This window comes from Lipotes vexillifer, unplaced genomic scaffold, assembly GCF_000442215.2.
Source record: "Lipotes vexillifer unplaced genomic scaffold, Lipotes_vexillifer_v1.1 scaffold1934, whole genome shotgun sequence".
Classification (NCBI taxonomy): Eukaryota; Metazoa; Chordata; class Mammalia; order Artiodactyla; family Lipotidae; genus Lipotes; species Lipotes vexillifer.
Genome location: NW_006791881.1, coordinates 621737 through 639194, shown reverse-complemented (window position 1 = coordinate 639194; position 17458 = coordinate 621737). Strand labels below are relative to the sequence as shown.

The 17458-nt window shown below is 45.8% G+C and overlaps 1 protein-coding gene across 4 annotated transcripts in view; it reads right to left on the bottom strand.

Moving 5' to 3' along the window:
* Positions 1–10697: 10697 nt before the first annotated feature.
* CNOT10 (CCR4-NOT transcription complex subunit 10) overlaps positions 10698–17458 on the bottom strand; it is a 65351-nt gene continuing 58590 nt past the window's right edge. For 3 of the 4 annotated variants that reach the window (XM_007464921.1, XM_007464923.1, XM_007464920.1), the window contains 4 exons: positions 17308–17343; positions 16984–17111; positions 12651–12726; positions 10698–11141 (listed from right to left, as the gene is read on the bottom strand). In XM_007464921.1, the coding sequence (XP_007464983.1) occupies positions 10990–11141; positions 12651–12726; positions 16984–17111; positions 17308–17343 (392 nt within the window). In that variant the 3' untranslated portion in view covers positions 10698–10989. The remainder of the gene's footprint in view (positions 11142–12650; positions 12727–16983; positions 17112–17307; positions 17344–17458) is intronic. The other variant, XM_007464922.1, reaches the window with a different exon arrangement.

Here is a 17458-nt window from a genome sequence, read left to right as displayed (position 1 = left end):
CGCTTTTCCTTGGTGAAACGGAAAGATGCCTCCGAACGAGCTGACGAGCTCCAAGACCAAGTAAGTCCAGTGGTGCGCACCCGGCAAACTTCTCTTTTGAGCGCGAAGTGCTATTTGGGCATTTTGCCAGTTGGTTCTGATGTGTGTCTGACGTTGAGGACCGTTTGTGTTGGGAAGTACACTTAGAGAAAGCTAGTTTGATAAAATACTGTTTTCAGAATTCTGACCCTGAGAGAACAAAAATATGCCTAGGAGAAAGCTTGAAGTTAACTCTCATCATGTCCTTAAAATATAAACAAAGCCCACTTTGCCTGACTGATACTTCAGCCTTGGGTTAATTAGTAGAATTTCAAAAGATGTTTGGGTTTATTAAATATGTATCTTGTACCACATTAAAGAGAAATTATGATACGAGAAAAATGTGAGTTTTTAGAGGTTATAGAACATATTCATAAGTTTGCCAGTCAGTAAATGCTGGTATAACAGTTCAATTACTTGTTTCTTGGTTTTGTTAAGGCTTTTAAGGGTTAAAAATTGTAATATGTAATTAAAGCTACTAAAAATGATAAGGGAAGCATTTCAGTGTGTAAAGCAAGTAGGATATATGTCGTCGGTGAGGGAAGGTATAAAGAATGGAGATATTTTTGTTGAGGAAAAATGATGATAATAATTTTGTCCTAGAGCTGTTTGTTTCTGGATGGGGGAAAAATAAGGGATAAATCATACGGATACAAAAAGTGATAAAACGTTTGTGAAAAAAGGGAACTTTGAGAAAAGAATTTTGTAAGTTGTCAGGAGCGATTAAGATTAGGTTGGATTTAATTAGGTAAATAAACTTTGTTACTAATAGTAAGCTGGTACAAGACTGGAATTTGTGTGTGTGTGTTTGTTTTTTCTTGTCCACGCAGGCCCCTTGGCCCTACTACTGACTGTGGCAACGGGAGCCACGAGGTCCAAGGGCTGAAAGGAGGCTTCTTTCTTTCAGCCTCTCCCACCCATGCCAGTTCTAAAAGCCGTATGTGAGTGGAGGTCCCCAAAGACCTGTTCCCACCTGTAGATGGATTAACCCCCAACTCAGGACTGCTGTCCACCCTGTGTTTCACCATATGCGGGTCAGGCATGAACAGCCATGGCCAACCCCTTCTTCTTCTTTTTTTTTTCTCTTTTCAACTCATTTATTTATTTGTTTGTTTGTTTATTATTTTTGGCCGCGTTGGGTCTTTGTTGCCGCATGCGGGCTTTCTCTAGTTGCGGCGAGCAGGGGCTACCCTTCGTCGTGGTTTGCGGGCTTCTCATTGCAGTGGCTTCTTGATGCAGAGCACGGGCTCTAGAGCACAGGCCCAGTAGTTGTGGCTCATGGGCTTAGTTGCTCCGTGGCATGTGGGATCTTCCCGGACCAGGGCTCGAACCTGTGTCCCCTGCACTGGCAGGCGGATTCTTAACCATTGTGGGAAGCCGGGCCAACCCCTTCTTACCACCGTGGTACTTCTTCTGATTCCAGTAGGTTTCCTCCAGCCAGCATCTTGGCCACGGCTCTGGGTCTGCAACCACTTCCCATACCTCCCAGGTCCTTCCCTTTCCAGTGCTCAGTGCTAATGAAAGCCACAATCGTTAAACAGCAAAATACAAAGTTGAGTTTCTCAATCCAGGAATAGTGCCATTTTTAGAAAGGGAAACTTGGATGTCTTGGTGCTTTCCTTTTTGGGTTGTTTTGGGCGTGGTGTAAGGATAGGGGTATTGGAATCTCAACAGACAGGGTAGCAAGAGCAGAACATTAAGAAACCAGGGTCTAGGCTTCTGAGGAGACGTCCTTCAGCTGGGGGGAGGAGGTGTCAGGAACGGAAGCAATGGGCCCCCTCCTCATAAAGATGCATGTAGTCATCAACAAATAATCAGATAAATCCAGATGGAGGAATCTTCTCCAAGACCATGCATGGCCTGGAACCCTCAAAGCCATCCATGTCATGAGTGACCATAAAGGTTGGGGGAATGTTCTGAATTAAAGAGGACTTAGGACAACCAAATGAAATGCAGGATCCTGACGTGGAAAAACAGCAACAAAGGGCCTTTTGAGGACAACTGAGAAAATTGAAATATGTACTGTGTCTTATTAAAGACAATTATTATAATAAAATTATTATGGTTTTGCAGAGCATGGCCCTCTTCTTAGAGATACAGGCTTAAGTATTCAGTGGTGAAATATCATCATGTCTGCAGTTTACTCTCAAAAGTTCATTTGAAAAATAGGGAGACAGAGAGAGAGAGAGAGGGGAGAGGGGAGAGGTGTATGTGTGTGTAGTGTGTGTAGGGGAGAGAGAGAAAGAGAGGAAGAAAGCTAAAGCAAATGTTAGCAAAGTGCTAACTGGTGGATCTAGGGTATAAAGGTGTTCACTAAACCACTTTTTCGTCTTTTCCATAAATTTAATCTTTTTCAGAATAAAAGGTTGAGGGATGATAAGGTGAAAATTCAGAAATGCAATTCGTAGTGCTTTCCAGACAATTAATAGCAAACAAATAGTGACTTATTCTCCCCTTCTCTGAAATTACATACACCATATGCACAGGGTCTTTGGGGGTGGGTGGGTCACAAGCGCTATGGCCTCCATGGAACCCAAAGAACCATAGCGTCTGAGAGCTGAGACTTCCCTGACAAATGACCCCTTGCCTACCTCAAATTACAGACCACTCTCCCTCTAGCAGCTGAGACCCACCGCAGTGTGACAGGAAAAAAAACAAAAAAACAAAAAAAACACCACAGGAACTTCTTTCCTAGTTTTATCTGTAACATGCCCCCTATGGTCCAGTCACCTGTAGTTGTCTCCTGCCCCCTCTACCTGCCCACCTGAAGTGACACTTCCTCCATGAAGTTTGTTCGAATTCTTGGGTCCTTGTCTCCCATCCTCATGTTGGCTTGGAGCTCTAGAGGCAGCTATCCAGAGAAGGTACCTTGATGGAGTTTAAATAATCTGATTGACCGGACATGCAACGAGCGTTTCACATTGTGACAACTGGAGAAATATTTATTAATGGCTTTTGGTGAACACATTTCCCTGGTCCAATTATGACATCAAACCTTTTTTTTTTTCTCTTTTCAACTCATTTATTTATTTGTTTGTTTGTTTATTATTTTTGGCCGCGTTGGGTCTTTGTTGCCGCATGCGGGCTTTCTCTAGTTGCGGCGAGCAGGGGCTACCCTTCGTCGTGGTTTGCGGGCTTCTCATTGCAGTGGCTTCTTGATGCAGAGCACGGGCTCTAGAGCACAGGCCCAGTAGTTGTGGCTCATGGGCTTAGTTGCTCCGTGGCATGTGGGATCTTCCCGGACCAGGGCTCGAACCTGTGTCCCCTGCACTGGCAGGCGGATTCTTAACCATTGTGGGAAGCCGGGCCAACCCCTTCTTACCACCGTGGTACTTCTTCTGATTCCAGTAGGTTTCCTCCAGCCAGCATCTTGGCCACGGCTCTGGGTCTGCAACCACTTCCCATACCTCCCAGGTCCTTCCCTTTCCAGTGCTCAGTGCTAATGAAAGCCACAATCGTTAAACAGCAAAATACAAAGTTGAGTTTCTCAATCCAGGAATAGTGCCATTTTTAGAAAGGGAAACTTGGATGTCTTGGTGCTTTCCTTTTTGGGTTGTTTTGGGCGTGGTGTAAGGATAGGGGTATTGGAATCTCAACAGACAGGGTAGCAAGAGCAGAACATTAAGAAACCAGGGTCTAGGCTTCTGAGGAGACGTCCTTCAGCTGGGGGGAGGAGGTGTCAGGAACGGAAGCAATGGGCCCCCTCCTCATAAAGATGCATGTAGTCATCAACAAATAATCAGATAAATCCAGATGGAGGAATCTTCTCCAAGACCATGCATGGCCTGGAACCCTCAAAGCCATCCATGTCATGAGTGACCATAAAGGTTGGGGGAATGTTCTGAATTAAAGAGGACTTAGGACAACCAAATGAAATGCAGGATCCTGACGTGGAAAAACAGCAACAAAGGGCCTTTTGAGGACAACTGAGAAAATTGAAATATGTACTGTGTCTTATTAAAGACAATTATTATAATAAAATTATTATGGTTTTGCAGAGCATGGCCCTCTTCTTAGAGATACAGGCTTAAGTATTCAGTGGTGAAATATCATCATGTCTGCAGTTTACTCTCAAAAGTTCATTTGAAAAATAGGGAGACAGAGAGAGAGAGAGAGGGGAGAGGGGAGAGGTGTATGTGTGTGTAGTGTGTGTAGGGGAGAGAGAGAAAGAGAGGAAGAAAGCTAAAGCAAATGTTAGCAAAGTGCTAACTGGTGGATCTAGGGTATAAAGGTGTTCACTAAACCACTTTTTCGTCTTTTCCATAAATTTAATCTTTTTCAGAATAAAAGGTTGAGGGATGATAAGGTGAAAATTCAGAAATGCAATTCGTAGTGCTTTCCAGACAATTAATAGCAAACAAATAGTGACTTATTCTCCCCTTCTCTGAAATTACATACACCATATGCACAGGGTCTTTGGGGGTGGGTGGGTCACAAGCGCTATGGCCTCCATGGAACCCAAAGAACCATAGCGTCTGAGAGCTGAGACTTCCCTGACAAATGACCCCTTGCCTACCTCAAATTACAGACCACTCTCCCTCTAGCAGCTGAGACCCACCGCAGTGTGACAGGAAAAAAAACAAAAAAACAAAAAAAACACCACAGGAACTTCTTTCCTAGTTTTATCTGTAACATGCCCCCTATGGTCCAGTCACCTGTAGTTGTCTCCTGCCCCCTCTACCTGCCCACCTGAAGTGACACTTCCTCCATGAAGTTTGTTCGAATTCTTGGGTCCTTGTCTCCCATCCTCATGTTGGCTTGGAGCTCTAGAGGCAGCTATCCAGAGAAGGTACCTTGATGGAGTTTAAATAATCTGATTGACCGGACATGCAACGAGCGTTTCACATTGTGACAACTGGAGAAATATTTATTAATGGCTTTTGGTGAACACATTTCCCTGGTCCAATTATGACATCAAACCTTGTCCCTGACTTTGAGGTGCTTCCAATTTAGTTGTGGAGATTAGGCAAACACCCTGAATAATTAGCTGAGATTGTATTAATTTTCACTATTTCTCAAAACTCAGAGGCAGGAAAATACATAAACCTTAGAATAGGATGAAAAAGATATCCATCTTTTCCCTTCAACCACAAATAAAGTAAAATAAGAGAAAATAAAAACAAATTAAATGAATCAATGAGATAAAAATGAATAAAATAAAATAATAGAGAATATAAAAACAAAGCAAAATAAACGAAATTAAGTAATGAAATAAAAGTAGTAAAACAAAATGAATATGAAATGAAATAATCAAGTAAAATAACGAAGTGGAATAAGCGAAATAAAAACGAAATAAAAGGAAATAACTAAAATAAAAATAAATAAAGCTAATACAATATATATAAGAAAATTAGTAAAATGAAAAGGAATGTAATTAAAGAAACACCGTAGCGATCGGAGGAAACAGTATGTTGAGCCAGATCTCGTTTTTCTGCCTGCATCTCTGGGGCCCTGGGTGTCGGCCAGAGCTAACGCGCGGCGCCCTCGGGTGGGGTGGCTTTCCGAGCTGGTAAACGTGGAGTCTCGCCGGGGACGAGGGGGCCCCCGGGTCGGCACTGTCTCAGCTCCTCGGGGGGCTGGTTCACTGCGCCGACACTGCTACCGGCAGGTGGCGCTCTGGGCCCCGAGGCCTGCCCGCGGGCCCACCGGCCCTGCTTAACCCTTTGGACTCTTCCCTCCCCCAGCCACCTGAGGGCTCTCGGCTGCTCTCTCGGAGGATGAGCCGCACAGTGGTTACTTTGGAGCCCATGCAGTGTCACATCAAACGCAGGGTTCTTGCCACAAGAACATTAGTGTGAAACGGGACTGCAGGATGGTTCATGCAACCCCTTGATCTTCCTCGATGGAATAAATTGTGTCATATAACTTAAAGTGTAAAATAACATCTTGAAATTGGAGTAAAAAAATTCACCTGCCTGGTGCCTCAGGGGAAAGGATATTCATTCAGAGAATTCCAGAATAGCTACCTGTGGCTTTAGCGGGGACTCAGTGATGGCAGAGGACATTTGCAGGCGGCCTTCCCTCACCCTCAGTCTCAGAAGCCCCCAGGAAAGCCGTGCTAGGGGGAGGGGAGGGGAGCGTTGGGGGTGGGGACGGGACCGGGGCGCCCACATGCAAATGCAGCAGTGACAATACGGTCGGGCGCCTCGGTACCTCCGGGAGGCCGAGGCTGGAACAAAGCGTTAGCATTTTCTACATGTGAAAAGCCCGCATTCCTGGGCGGGGAGGCCTCGAGGGCGCCGCCCCCCTCTCCCCATTCACCCTCCGGACCACACAGAGCGGCTCTCGCGCCAATTGCTCGAAGGTTCGCTCCAGCTTTTCTTTTGACTAGGGCGATGCATACGAAATGTAGATATTTCCCTAAACGCTGGCTTTGACATTTAATGCGATCCTAAGTAGCCAGAAATGTGGACGGGATTAGGACGAGGCTTGGGGCCCACAGGGACACTTGGCCAAATCCGCCTAAATCCTCCAGGACGATTGTTTGTCACCACACGGATCCCCTTTGCCCCAAATGAGGGGACTAATGAACTTCGCTGCCTTCCCCCACCCCGGGGCACTCCTACTCCTACCCCAGGGCCTGCATTTTGGCCAGGTTCTGCCGAGGGAGGAAGGGAAGCCGAGTGTGTAAACTGCTTGCTGTGTGTAGGTATACGTTTGGTTACTTTAGGCTGGGCCAGCTGAGTCTGACCAGTAACCCACGCATCCTGGGTCAGTATTTAACTCACTTGATGAGGCTCAGAGGGTCAAGGATGCTGAGGCCCCGGGAACCCTGGGATTATGTTAATAAGCCATCCCACCTTGAAAGTAGTTCCTGTGACACTGCCAGACCTAGAAAGAAAGCACCCAAAGTTCTGTTCTGCAGACTTTGTTTATCTAGAACAGTCCACACACTGTATGATGCACAGCCCTGTCTTCAAAGTACTCACAATCCAGGAAGGGGAAGGAAACAGATGACAAAGAACAGAACATAGACTGAGCCTGAAGATCTGCCAGGTTACCACGGGACTCTGAAAAGCTCACCAACCGGGAACACGCCTCCAGTTAGCAAATGTGGAATGAATGAAGACTTGGTTTGTAACAGGTATCTCCTTGGGAGTTAGTGTGAGACAGCCAGGATGTGTACACACTGAAACTGGAACGAAGTTCTAGGGAGTGGAGGAGACTGAAGCAAAGTCCTAGGGATGGGAAATGGTGACCACTTTGGGGAGACAGCAGATTCCAGTTTGGATTACACATGGGGCGTTAAGGGAGGGATCAACAGAAGCTCAGTAGGAAAAGGGGAGCAGTTACCATGAAGAGGCCCCCAACGGGAGTCAGGGCTGTGCTGCAGGCAGTCACAGGCCACAGGCTGAGGTGGGGAGGAAAGGGAGGGGAGGAGACCTCTTGTCATCCAAGGATGAGGGCCTGGGTGAGGCAGGTAAGAATGGGATGAGAACACAGGATGCCAGTACCTACTGAACAACTACAGCCCAGACACTGGATGTATCCAGCGTGAAGGAGACAGCCATTTACCTGGAGGAGTCCCCCGGCTCTCTACCACCCGACTCCACAGTGTCAGTGGCTCAGAAAACAGTTTCTGCTTTGGTTATCCCTTATATTATACAGTAAAAAATTATAGAGTTCCCCTTTGTACATTTGGAGTTCATATCCAGCAACAACAATGTCCAGGACCTTAAACCTCACTCCAAGCCTGTGAGGTAGGTACTGTCAGTGTCCTCCTTTTACAGATGAAGAAACTGAGGCACAAAGAAGCAAAATAACTTGTTCCAGATCAAGCTTGTCCCAGTGAGAGAGCTGAGATTTGAAGCCAGTCCAAGAACCTGGCTCCAGGGTCCACAATGTTGTCAGTCACCTTTCTCCAGGTGGCTTCCAAGTAGGAGGCTGGATGGGAGCCTGAGAGAGGCAAGGCTGAAAGGAAGGCAGTGTTGAGGGTGACTGCGCTGAGCAGGTCCTCTGGGCAACAGGAGGGTAAGTGAACTCACCTGTAGTGAATGCCCACCCGGTGCCCTTTGCATTCATCATCTCGTCTTAATCTTCACACGAGGCCCTGAGGAAAGTTAGCCTCGTTGTGCAAACCCATGAAAAGCCTCGAAAGCGATCAAGTCATTTGGGTTGGGTGAGGGGCAGAGCTCCCAGCTTTAGTTGATAAGGGGTTCTGCGTGGTGAGAACAGCAGTTGTGTTGTTCTGAGAGTGGGGTTGGGGTGCAGGCAGGGCAGGAGAGGCCCCTGAAGGCGCTGGCTCCGCAGGGGTGTCGTCTTGTGGGGTAAGGGCCTGGGCAAAATGAAAGACTACTCCAGCTCTTCTGAGGGTTCATGCCTTGCAGTTCTGGGGACACTCACAATCACGTTCTCTCTGGGTCTGTGAAGGGACCCATGCAGTGAATCTTGCCCCATTTTGCTGGTGATGGAGCCTGAACAGAAGCTAACGAGGCTCGTCTCAGAATTCACAACCCCATCAGATATGACACTACCCTTTGAGCACCTGCACCTGTTAAACTACAGAATACCATATACCATAGAAGAAAAGGTATGATCAAGGGACACAAAGGCGGGGGAGAAACTGGGACAGCTAGGAAAAACTTCAGGGACGTGGAACCTAAACCTTCTCAGCACAGTTAGGATTATCTCTGTTAGCAGACCTGGTGCTAAAGGATTGGGGCAGGAAAAACAGGTGGGAGAAGCCATCTGGCTGATGGACTCCATATGACAAGTCACAGAGGTGAAGAGCTTACATGTACTGTGTTCAGATCTGCCAAGGGCCACTGTGGAAGGCAAAGCTGGGCTGCTGGGATCATAATTTGACAACACATCATATATAGAGTTCTCCAGTTGGGAAAACACTTCACTGGCTTCCCCGTAAGATGTGCAGGGCTGTCCCAGCACCGGCAGCTAAGGATAGCTACATGACTTGCCCTACAAAGGAGAGGGAGGCCGAGGTCTGTTGGGGGTTTCTGGGAAAGCTTTGTTCCTGATGGTCTCCTGTCACGATAGGCTGCCTTTGCCCTCTTCTTCTTGCCTTCAGTGCAGATGTAATGCTGGAACATCCTGTGACCACGGGGACAAAAGCCCAAATGCTAAATAAAGACAGTGGTGTGAGAAAAACAGGGCTGAGTCCCTGATGGCATCACTGAGCACTAGAGCAAAGGCCACCAACTGCCTACGTACGAACTTCTCAGCTGAGAGAAAAACTACCTTTGTTTAAATCATGGATCCATTTTGTGCTACTTGCAGCCAAGAGTATTATTTAACACAGCAACGTGGGGCCTAATCTGCCTCATAGCTATTCCTGCTTTCCCCCCAAACCAACCCGCAAGCAGGGAAAGTTCTAATTTTTTTGAGATGTCTCCAAAGATGTACTGCCCTCAAGTACAATTACAGGCCTTCTACCACCATACACTGCCCAAGACCCTGTGGGTTCCCAGCAGTTTACGAAGCGTGTGGACTCTGTCCAGGAAATGCCCTGGCTAAGCAACGCTACCACCCTGTAGCACACAAGGGGGTCCCACGGTGCTGCTGCTTGTCTGGGGCTTGGGAAAGCAGCACCTGCAGACTTGGACCAGCACCAGTGCAGCTTACGGGTCCTACTCCCATCCCATTTGGAAAAGCCTTCGAGAGGCCCAAGGGAGCTAGGCCACCTGTTTCCTGTATCCTCCTGGAAAGAATCTGCTCTGTATATAAAACTGCAACGTGGCAAAAGAGCAGTCGAGCCCTTGTGCACATCCATCCCGTGTTCAAGTGAAAGAATTGCTCCCTTTCTCTGAGTCATCTGTGGGCAACGTCTAGTCACATCACAAATACTCAGTTCTTGTGTAGATCCCTAACTAAACTCTTTGATATCAGCAACAGAATAATTCAGATAAAGTTTCAGATAAATTCATGTTCTTATCCAAACACTCCCCTCTCCAGCTGTGAAACAGAGTAACCATGTAGATTCAGCTATAATGTGTTTCCCTATCTGAACTTGTTCTCCAAAGTTGGGAACTGAAGAGATGCTGACAGCAAGGGGTGATCCTTAACGGCAGGCTCTGATGAATCTACCAAATGTGCTCTTGACTAGGGGTCACCCAGTTTTTCTAAAGCAAGCCTGTATGTAGTGCGTTTTGTTTTTCCTGCTTACAGTTAGTGTATCGACCCTATGGACAAATTTTGGCCATGTCAATCCTGCAACACATACCTGTCTTGGAAAGAAGCTTTTAAGTTCCTGTTTGCATTTCCAAAGGGGTTAGCAATGAACCTTGAACTCCCTGCTAACAGGGTCCAGAACCGGTGCTTCTGCCTATGGGTACAGGAGGGTGAACGAGACCAGTGCCCTCAACTCTGTTTGTCTTCATCTGTAGTTTTTAAGCAAATGATTGATTCCTATCAGATCAGTCATCTCTTCTTAACCCAATCTGACTAGCCCTATGGGTTTTATTATGCATTTTCTGGCCTTTTTAGTCCTAACTAGGTGTACAACGCACCAACCTCCCCTCCCCTCCCCTCTGATCGGCTTCTGGACTGGCTACTCATCTCCTGCTCATACCGTTCTCTCCACTTTTAAAACTTTTAACACTAAATCTCAGATGCCAAAATACTCTAACGGTTACAAGAGAGACAAAATGTACTATACAAGACTGTTCTGGTAAGACTGTGTTTTAATTGCCTATGACACATATATATATCACATAATGGCTCAAAAATAGTAGTCTAGCAAAGATTAAAGGAAAACCGATGAAAATGAGCTGTGAATCCTTAATTTGACGTAAGCTTCCAGCAAAAAAAAATCAGGGATTAGAATCATTTCAAAATTGTGTCTTCAGAACTAGTATCCTTTACCATCTGTCTTTTATTCATTTTGCTGTGATACAACTAAAAAGGCCTGCAAATACTCCCCTGGGTCTCAGGTAACAGTTTTCCAAGAGCAAAATATCACTTTCTCTGTACAGTGAACGCCGGCATTTGGATGGGCTGGATCGGGTGGACAGGCTGGAACACTGGCTTCTTTCTCATTTCGGAGAGTGTTTTCACTGCAGGGAGCAGCTGATTCCTTTTGATGATCTGTAAGGCCAGCTGGGTGTTACCTATAAAAACACTTCCCATCACAAAAAAAGCATGTAACAATACCACCACATACAAAGCAAGCCGTCAGAATCCCGCAAGGGGGTAAAAGGTGATGGAGAAGAGCAGTGGTCTGCAACCTTTGCTGTACACTGGAGTCATGTAATGCCCGCTGCACCGTCCCCAGAAATTCTGATTTAAGAAATTTCGTGTGTGACCTGGGTGACGGGATTTTTAAAAGCTCTGCACTGATTCTAAGGTGGAGCCCAGTTTGAGAACTTGTCTACAGGTGGACTGCGCAAAGGAAGGGCTCTAAGACCACGCGCTAACCCTACCACACCTTTTAGGAGGACAAGGCCTTCTGGGTGCCAGGCACTTAATGCTCCTCCTTCAGCTATAAAAAGAGGGGAGCCTTGGAAGGATTTCAGCAAGGGGTAAAGAACTCTTAAAACTTCTGTCCCCTCTCATTTCCCCCATTCAGCTCTCCTTTTCTACTTCACGCCTTCTCTTATGTAGGGCCCACAGCCTTTCTTCCAGTAAGCTACATCCTGGAGGTTGTATATGCCCCAGAGGCATGACCTGGATTTAGGTCTGAATAAAAAATTCTCAGCAGGATCTGGCTTACTGTAAAACTCATTAACGACACCTATGTTTAAAACACTAAGGTATACAACTCAAACCCACTGCATTCTGACTCAGGTTCTCAATTAGAGTCATTTGGATGCCTAAGAGAAAGGTTAATTAGTAGAGATTAATTATAATTGTCAGAAGTTATGCTATTCTCCATTTTCACAGATAAAAGGAAATATGCTTAACCTGCAAGAAGTAGGAATCTGCAAGATACCAAAAACTCCCTCGCTACATTTTTGTCTAGAACTTGATGGGTAATACCTCTTAAATTTCGAAGAGAAAGAGCAGACACCAAAAATCTCGGGCTCTTTGCAGGGCTCCAGTCCTAACTCAAGAGAAGAATCACTCACCATTCTGCAGCTCAAGGTAGACAGCCAGCAGGATGGCTTCAGGGGGCACCTCTTTAGGATGGATCATTGAGGCCGCCTTTGCTCAAAACAAAAAAGAGACCCATGAAAAACTGATAGTTTAAGATACAAACTCCAAGTAATGTCAAAAAAAAAAAAAAAAGGAATGTCAACCTACCTCTCAGCGGGAACTGGCTTACTGTAAAACTCATTAACGACACCTATGTTTAAAACACTAAGGTATACAACTCAAACCCACTGCATTCTGACTCAGGTTCTCAATTAGAGTCATTTGGATGCCTAAGAGAAAGGTTAATTAGTAGAGATTAATTATAATTGTCAGAAGTTATGCTATTCTCCATTTTCACAGATAAAAGGAAATATGCTTAACCTGCAAGAAGTAGGAATCTGCAAGATACCAAAAACTCCCTCGCTACATTTTTGTCTAGAACTTGATGGGTAATACCTCTTAAATTTCGAAGAGAAAGAGCAGACACCAAAAATCTCGGGCTCTTTGCAGGGCTCCAGTCCTAACTCAAGAGAAGAATCACTCACCATTCTGCAGCTCAAGGTAGACAGCCAGCAGGATGGCTTCAGGGGGCACCTCTTTAGGATGGATCATTGAGGCCGCCTTTGCTCAAAACAAAAAAGAGACCCATGAAAAACTGATAGTTTAAGATACAAACTCCAAGTAATGTCAAAAAAAAAAAAAAAAGGAATGTCAACCTACCAGTGACAAATTAGCAAACTTACTCAGCCTCACTGGGACACTACAGTTCTGCTTGGATGGGCCTCAGCTGTCTTTGTCTTTTTTTTTTTAAGCTACTTCATTATAACTCTTTTATTTTTTATGTAATCTAATTTAAATATTTATTTTTTCGGCTGTGCTGGGTCTTCATTTCTGCAAGCGGTCTTTCTCTGGTTGTGGCGAGTGGGGGCTACTCTTCGTTGCAGTGCATGGGCTTCTCATTGCAGTGGCTTCTCCTGTGGCAGAGCATGGGCTTCAGTAGTTGCGGAACGCGGGCCTTAGAGCGCAGGCTCAGTAGTTGCCATGCGGCATGTGGGATCTTCCCAGACCAGGGATCGAACCCATATCCCCTGCACTGGCAGGTGGATTCTTAACCACTAGACCACCAGGGAAGTCCAGCTGTCTTTGTCTTGATCCCTCCCAATTAAACTAGACATGTTATTTTTAGTTAAATATTTATCTTCCCTTGCCTAATCCATAATGAGTTCTTAATATGAGAGAGCTTTCCTTCCCTCTTGGTTTTCTTCTATCTCTTGGCTGTACTGAGTTTTGAGATGGGTGATCAGACACTCCTGACTCTACACTCCAGTCACCCATCCAGGTCTGCTGGTAATTCTTCACCAGACACACACAGTTGCACCTCTATCCAAATCTGCATGTCTTTTTTTCCCTAAGTAACAGCTTAGTATTGTAAGCTGCAAACTCCCAATGTCAGGAATAAGAATTCAAACTTAAAAGGCTAGAAATATTAAAAAAATATACCACTAAGCATGTTCAGGGCATCCCTGGTGGCACAGTGGTTAAGAATCCGCCTGCCAATGCAGGGGATGCGGGTTCGATCCCTGGTCCGGAAAGATCCCACATGCCGCAGAGCAGCCCGCGCACTACAACAAAGAACAGCCCCCACTCTCCACAACTAGAGAAAGCCCGCGTGCAACAACGAAGACCCATCGCAGCCAAAAAAAAAAAGCACGTTCAATGTCTCCATTCTTAAGGACTGAAATAGTACAATTTAGTCAAATAAAATTATTTGTTTAGGCAACATGCTGTCCTTTCCTAGATCTGAGAGCCATAACACCAGCCTGCAGTTTTCTGATTTAGTCCTGTTCTGGTTGAAGGTGCTGAGATTGTAGGTTTATTCCCTCAGTCTGGGCCCCTCTGGGCCACAGCCTCTTCCTCGTCTTACCGTCAACTGGTATTCCCTCATCCAGGTTCAGGTGCTCATGCTTCCAAACTGCTTTGCGTCTTCCCTTAATCTAATCAGAAAGTGTCCTTTACAAATATTTATTGACCAGAGGTGGGTGTAAGACAGGGACTTACCCTGATAATAAACAGCATGCAAATAACTAACAGAAATCCAAACAAATTTACTGTTAGGGAGAGAGGAAAGTGAACGTAGTATGAATACAAAGAGAGAGAAGAGTTTCTTCGAATGCAGAGCTTTTGGGCAAGGGAAGCCTGTCTCTGTCCTCCAAGGGTGGATACCTGAGAGGCAGAAAGCGGGGAGGCACGGCAGTGCAGGCCACGGGGTGAGTGTGGGAGACATCTGGGGGACCAGAAACGGGCACAAGGTCGGGTCTGGGCAGCATTAGAAGAAATCTCAGACTAGTGGGGGTTCTCGTCCAGAGCACATGCTCCCAGGTTCCTCGTGAATGAAGCAAGGAGGCTTTTCATTCTTCCTACCACATCACTGATGTACCACAGCTCAGTTCAGAAAATGAGATTTTATACTTTTGGCCTAGCTTTAAATAGGCAAGACCACCTTTACATCATTTTGTGGATATTAAAATCTCCATTTTCCTTCCAACTGGCTAGTTAACACAGGTGGTCTACTGTTCTTTGCACTGACTGCAGCCTTTTCTAAAATACAAGGACTCATGGCAACAACTTTATGAGAGAATGGTATTTTGCTTACTGGCTGTTCATAACGGTTAGTGGTGGGCAGGCAACCTTGGAAACCTCTACTTGAGCCCTTTCCAACTCTTCACACATCATTGTTCTCCCTCCCAGGCACGGTAGGCCTCCCCATTAACAAGGTCCAGCCACTGGATTAACCTAAAAACCAAGGGACCAAAACAAAACCCCCTTCAGACCCCAAACCAGGCCTGACCCCATCTGTCTCTCCCAGTGTGGCTGCCGCCATGGCCACCTGCTGCACAAGAACCTGAGCTAGAGTGTACACACTGCAACTTCACATCCAAAGCCTGTGTGCTGCAGGCCTTGAGGTCCACGGGCACTTTCCAAAGGGCTGTTCAATAGCCCAGCCTTGCCACGGGGAACAGCGCAACATTTTAACTCTTCCCGTTTAACTCCTGCACTCAACTCCTAGATAAGATCAAACGTGTTCCCTGGACAGTCCATCACTTCACTTTGCTGATTTTGGATCAGAAATGCTGACCAGATGCCACTAAGTCAACTAAATATCACTCATGGTTATTTTCCACGTGGTAAATCTTCACTTCTAGACACAACAAGGTCACCTTCATAGGAAGCCGCCTTACCTCCTGAGAATAGGTTTAATTTCAGTTTCAGTTACTCTGGCAAACATATGGGGATGTGGGTTCTCTTATGTGCTGCTGGTGAATACACCATCTGGCACAAACTTTCTTTTTAAATAAATTTATTTATTTATTTATTTATGGCTGCGTTGGGTCTTCATTGCTGCACGCAGGCTTTCTCTAGTTATGGCGAGTGGGGGCTACTCTTTGTTGCGGTGCGCAGGCTTCTCACTGCAGTGGCTTCTCTTGTGGCGGAGCACAGGCTCTAGGCACACGGGCTTCAGTACTTGTGGCTCATGGGCTCTAGAGTGCAGGCTCAGCAGTTGTGGCACATGAACTCAGTTGCTCCGCGGCATGTGGGATCTTCCCAGACCAGGGCTCAAACCTGTGTCCCCTGCATTGGCAGGCGGATCCTTAACCGCTGTACCACCAGGGAAGTTCCTGGCACAAACTTTCTATATTAGAAGTCTGAAAATTCTGCATAACCCCTGATCTTGCAATTCCCTTTTTAGGAAGACATCTCCTAACTGTAAGGTCCATGGGGGCAAGGTTGTATCATGTCCACTTATTTACCACTGTCTTATTCCCTTGGCTTAGCCCAGAAGCACATGTGCTGAATTAATACCTTTTTCTTCCCCCTAATTTTTTTTTTTTTTTTTTTAACTCTTTTGGCTGTGCTGCATGGCATGTGGGATCTTAGTTCCCCTACCAGGGATCAAGGCCACGCCCCTTGCATTGGAAGCGTGGAGTCTTAACCACTGGACTGCCGGGGAAGTCCTGAATTAATATCCTTCTGAGGAATTACCCCTTTCCAATTCTGGGAAACTCCTCTGGGGCTGCCAATGGCAGTACCTGTTCTCCTACTACAGGTATGGGTCCCTACCCATGATCAGTCCAGGGATGGGCAGGTGACCTAAAGAGGCCCAATCAGAACCTTCCTTGAGACCGGCCGATGAGGCCCCTCTCAGTGGTAGAAGTCAGAGGTCTATTTTAGTTACACATTGCCAGGAGCTTTCTTTATTGTATATGGAGTTTCTTTGGTACTGACTTTGTGAACCCTTCTTCTTAAAAGACGTATTTGTAATTTAACTTTTTGAGTGGACAGAGATTCATACAATTGAAAGCTAAAAAGCGTATGAGTATCCAGTGAAAAGTCACCCATTTCAGTGCTCCATCTATACAGTACTTATCTTGCCAGCCCTGCAGCCAATGTTAACAGTTTGTGGTATGTTCATTTGGAGATCTTTTCTGTATATACAGGATTACATAAAAACTGTTTTGCATCTTGTTTTTTTCACTTAATATGTCTTGGATATGTTACCATTTTAGTATATAGGGTTTATAGCTGCATTGTGTTCAACTATATGGACACACCATTATTGATTTTTGTGAGCCCTTATTTAGATGGTTTCTAATCTTTTGAAATTTCAATGATTAAAATCTTCAGGAAAACTCTCCATTAGGTGCCTAGGTTCATTTGCAACAACAATCAGTTGTGTACCTTCCAAGAATATGTCTGGAGGAGTAATATTCCAATGCTTAACAAACTGATCAGAAGCCTCAAACAAAATAACAGAGCCTAGAAACTCCAAACCCTCTGCTGGCTGCCTCACAAGATGGTCTGGCACTGGCCCAGCCTCACCTGGTGGAGACACTTCCGAGCTTTGTCATACTCGCTCCTCAGGCAGTAGGCGCTGCCCAGGTTGAACAGCATCACGGTCCGGGCTGAGTTGACGGAACTGGGGTAGCATTGAGGGGCCCGCTTCCCAGCTGGGGAGAAGACCAGACACATGTGAAGAGGCCAGGCTAAGGGCCAGGGAGCAACCCCCTCTACTGCCCGAAGAGCTGCCCAGAATAAAGCCTAGCTCTACTCCTCAGGCGGACAAAGGAAGGACACAGAGGCTCGAGGGTGAGTCTTTGGGAAGCAGGCCAGGCTACTTAAGTCTTTACAAAACGTCTTACTTACAGGATTCCATTGCTTCATTTTCACCTTTGTCTGATCCTACAAAGACATGAAAATAAATCTGAGGGGGCCCGACAACAGAGTATATTTTCTAAAAACCTAATTTTCTTTATGAAATGGAAATCTAATATTAAAGCAATCTACCACAGTATTT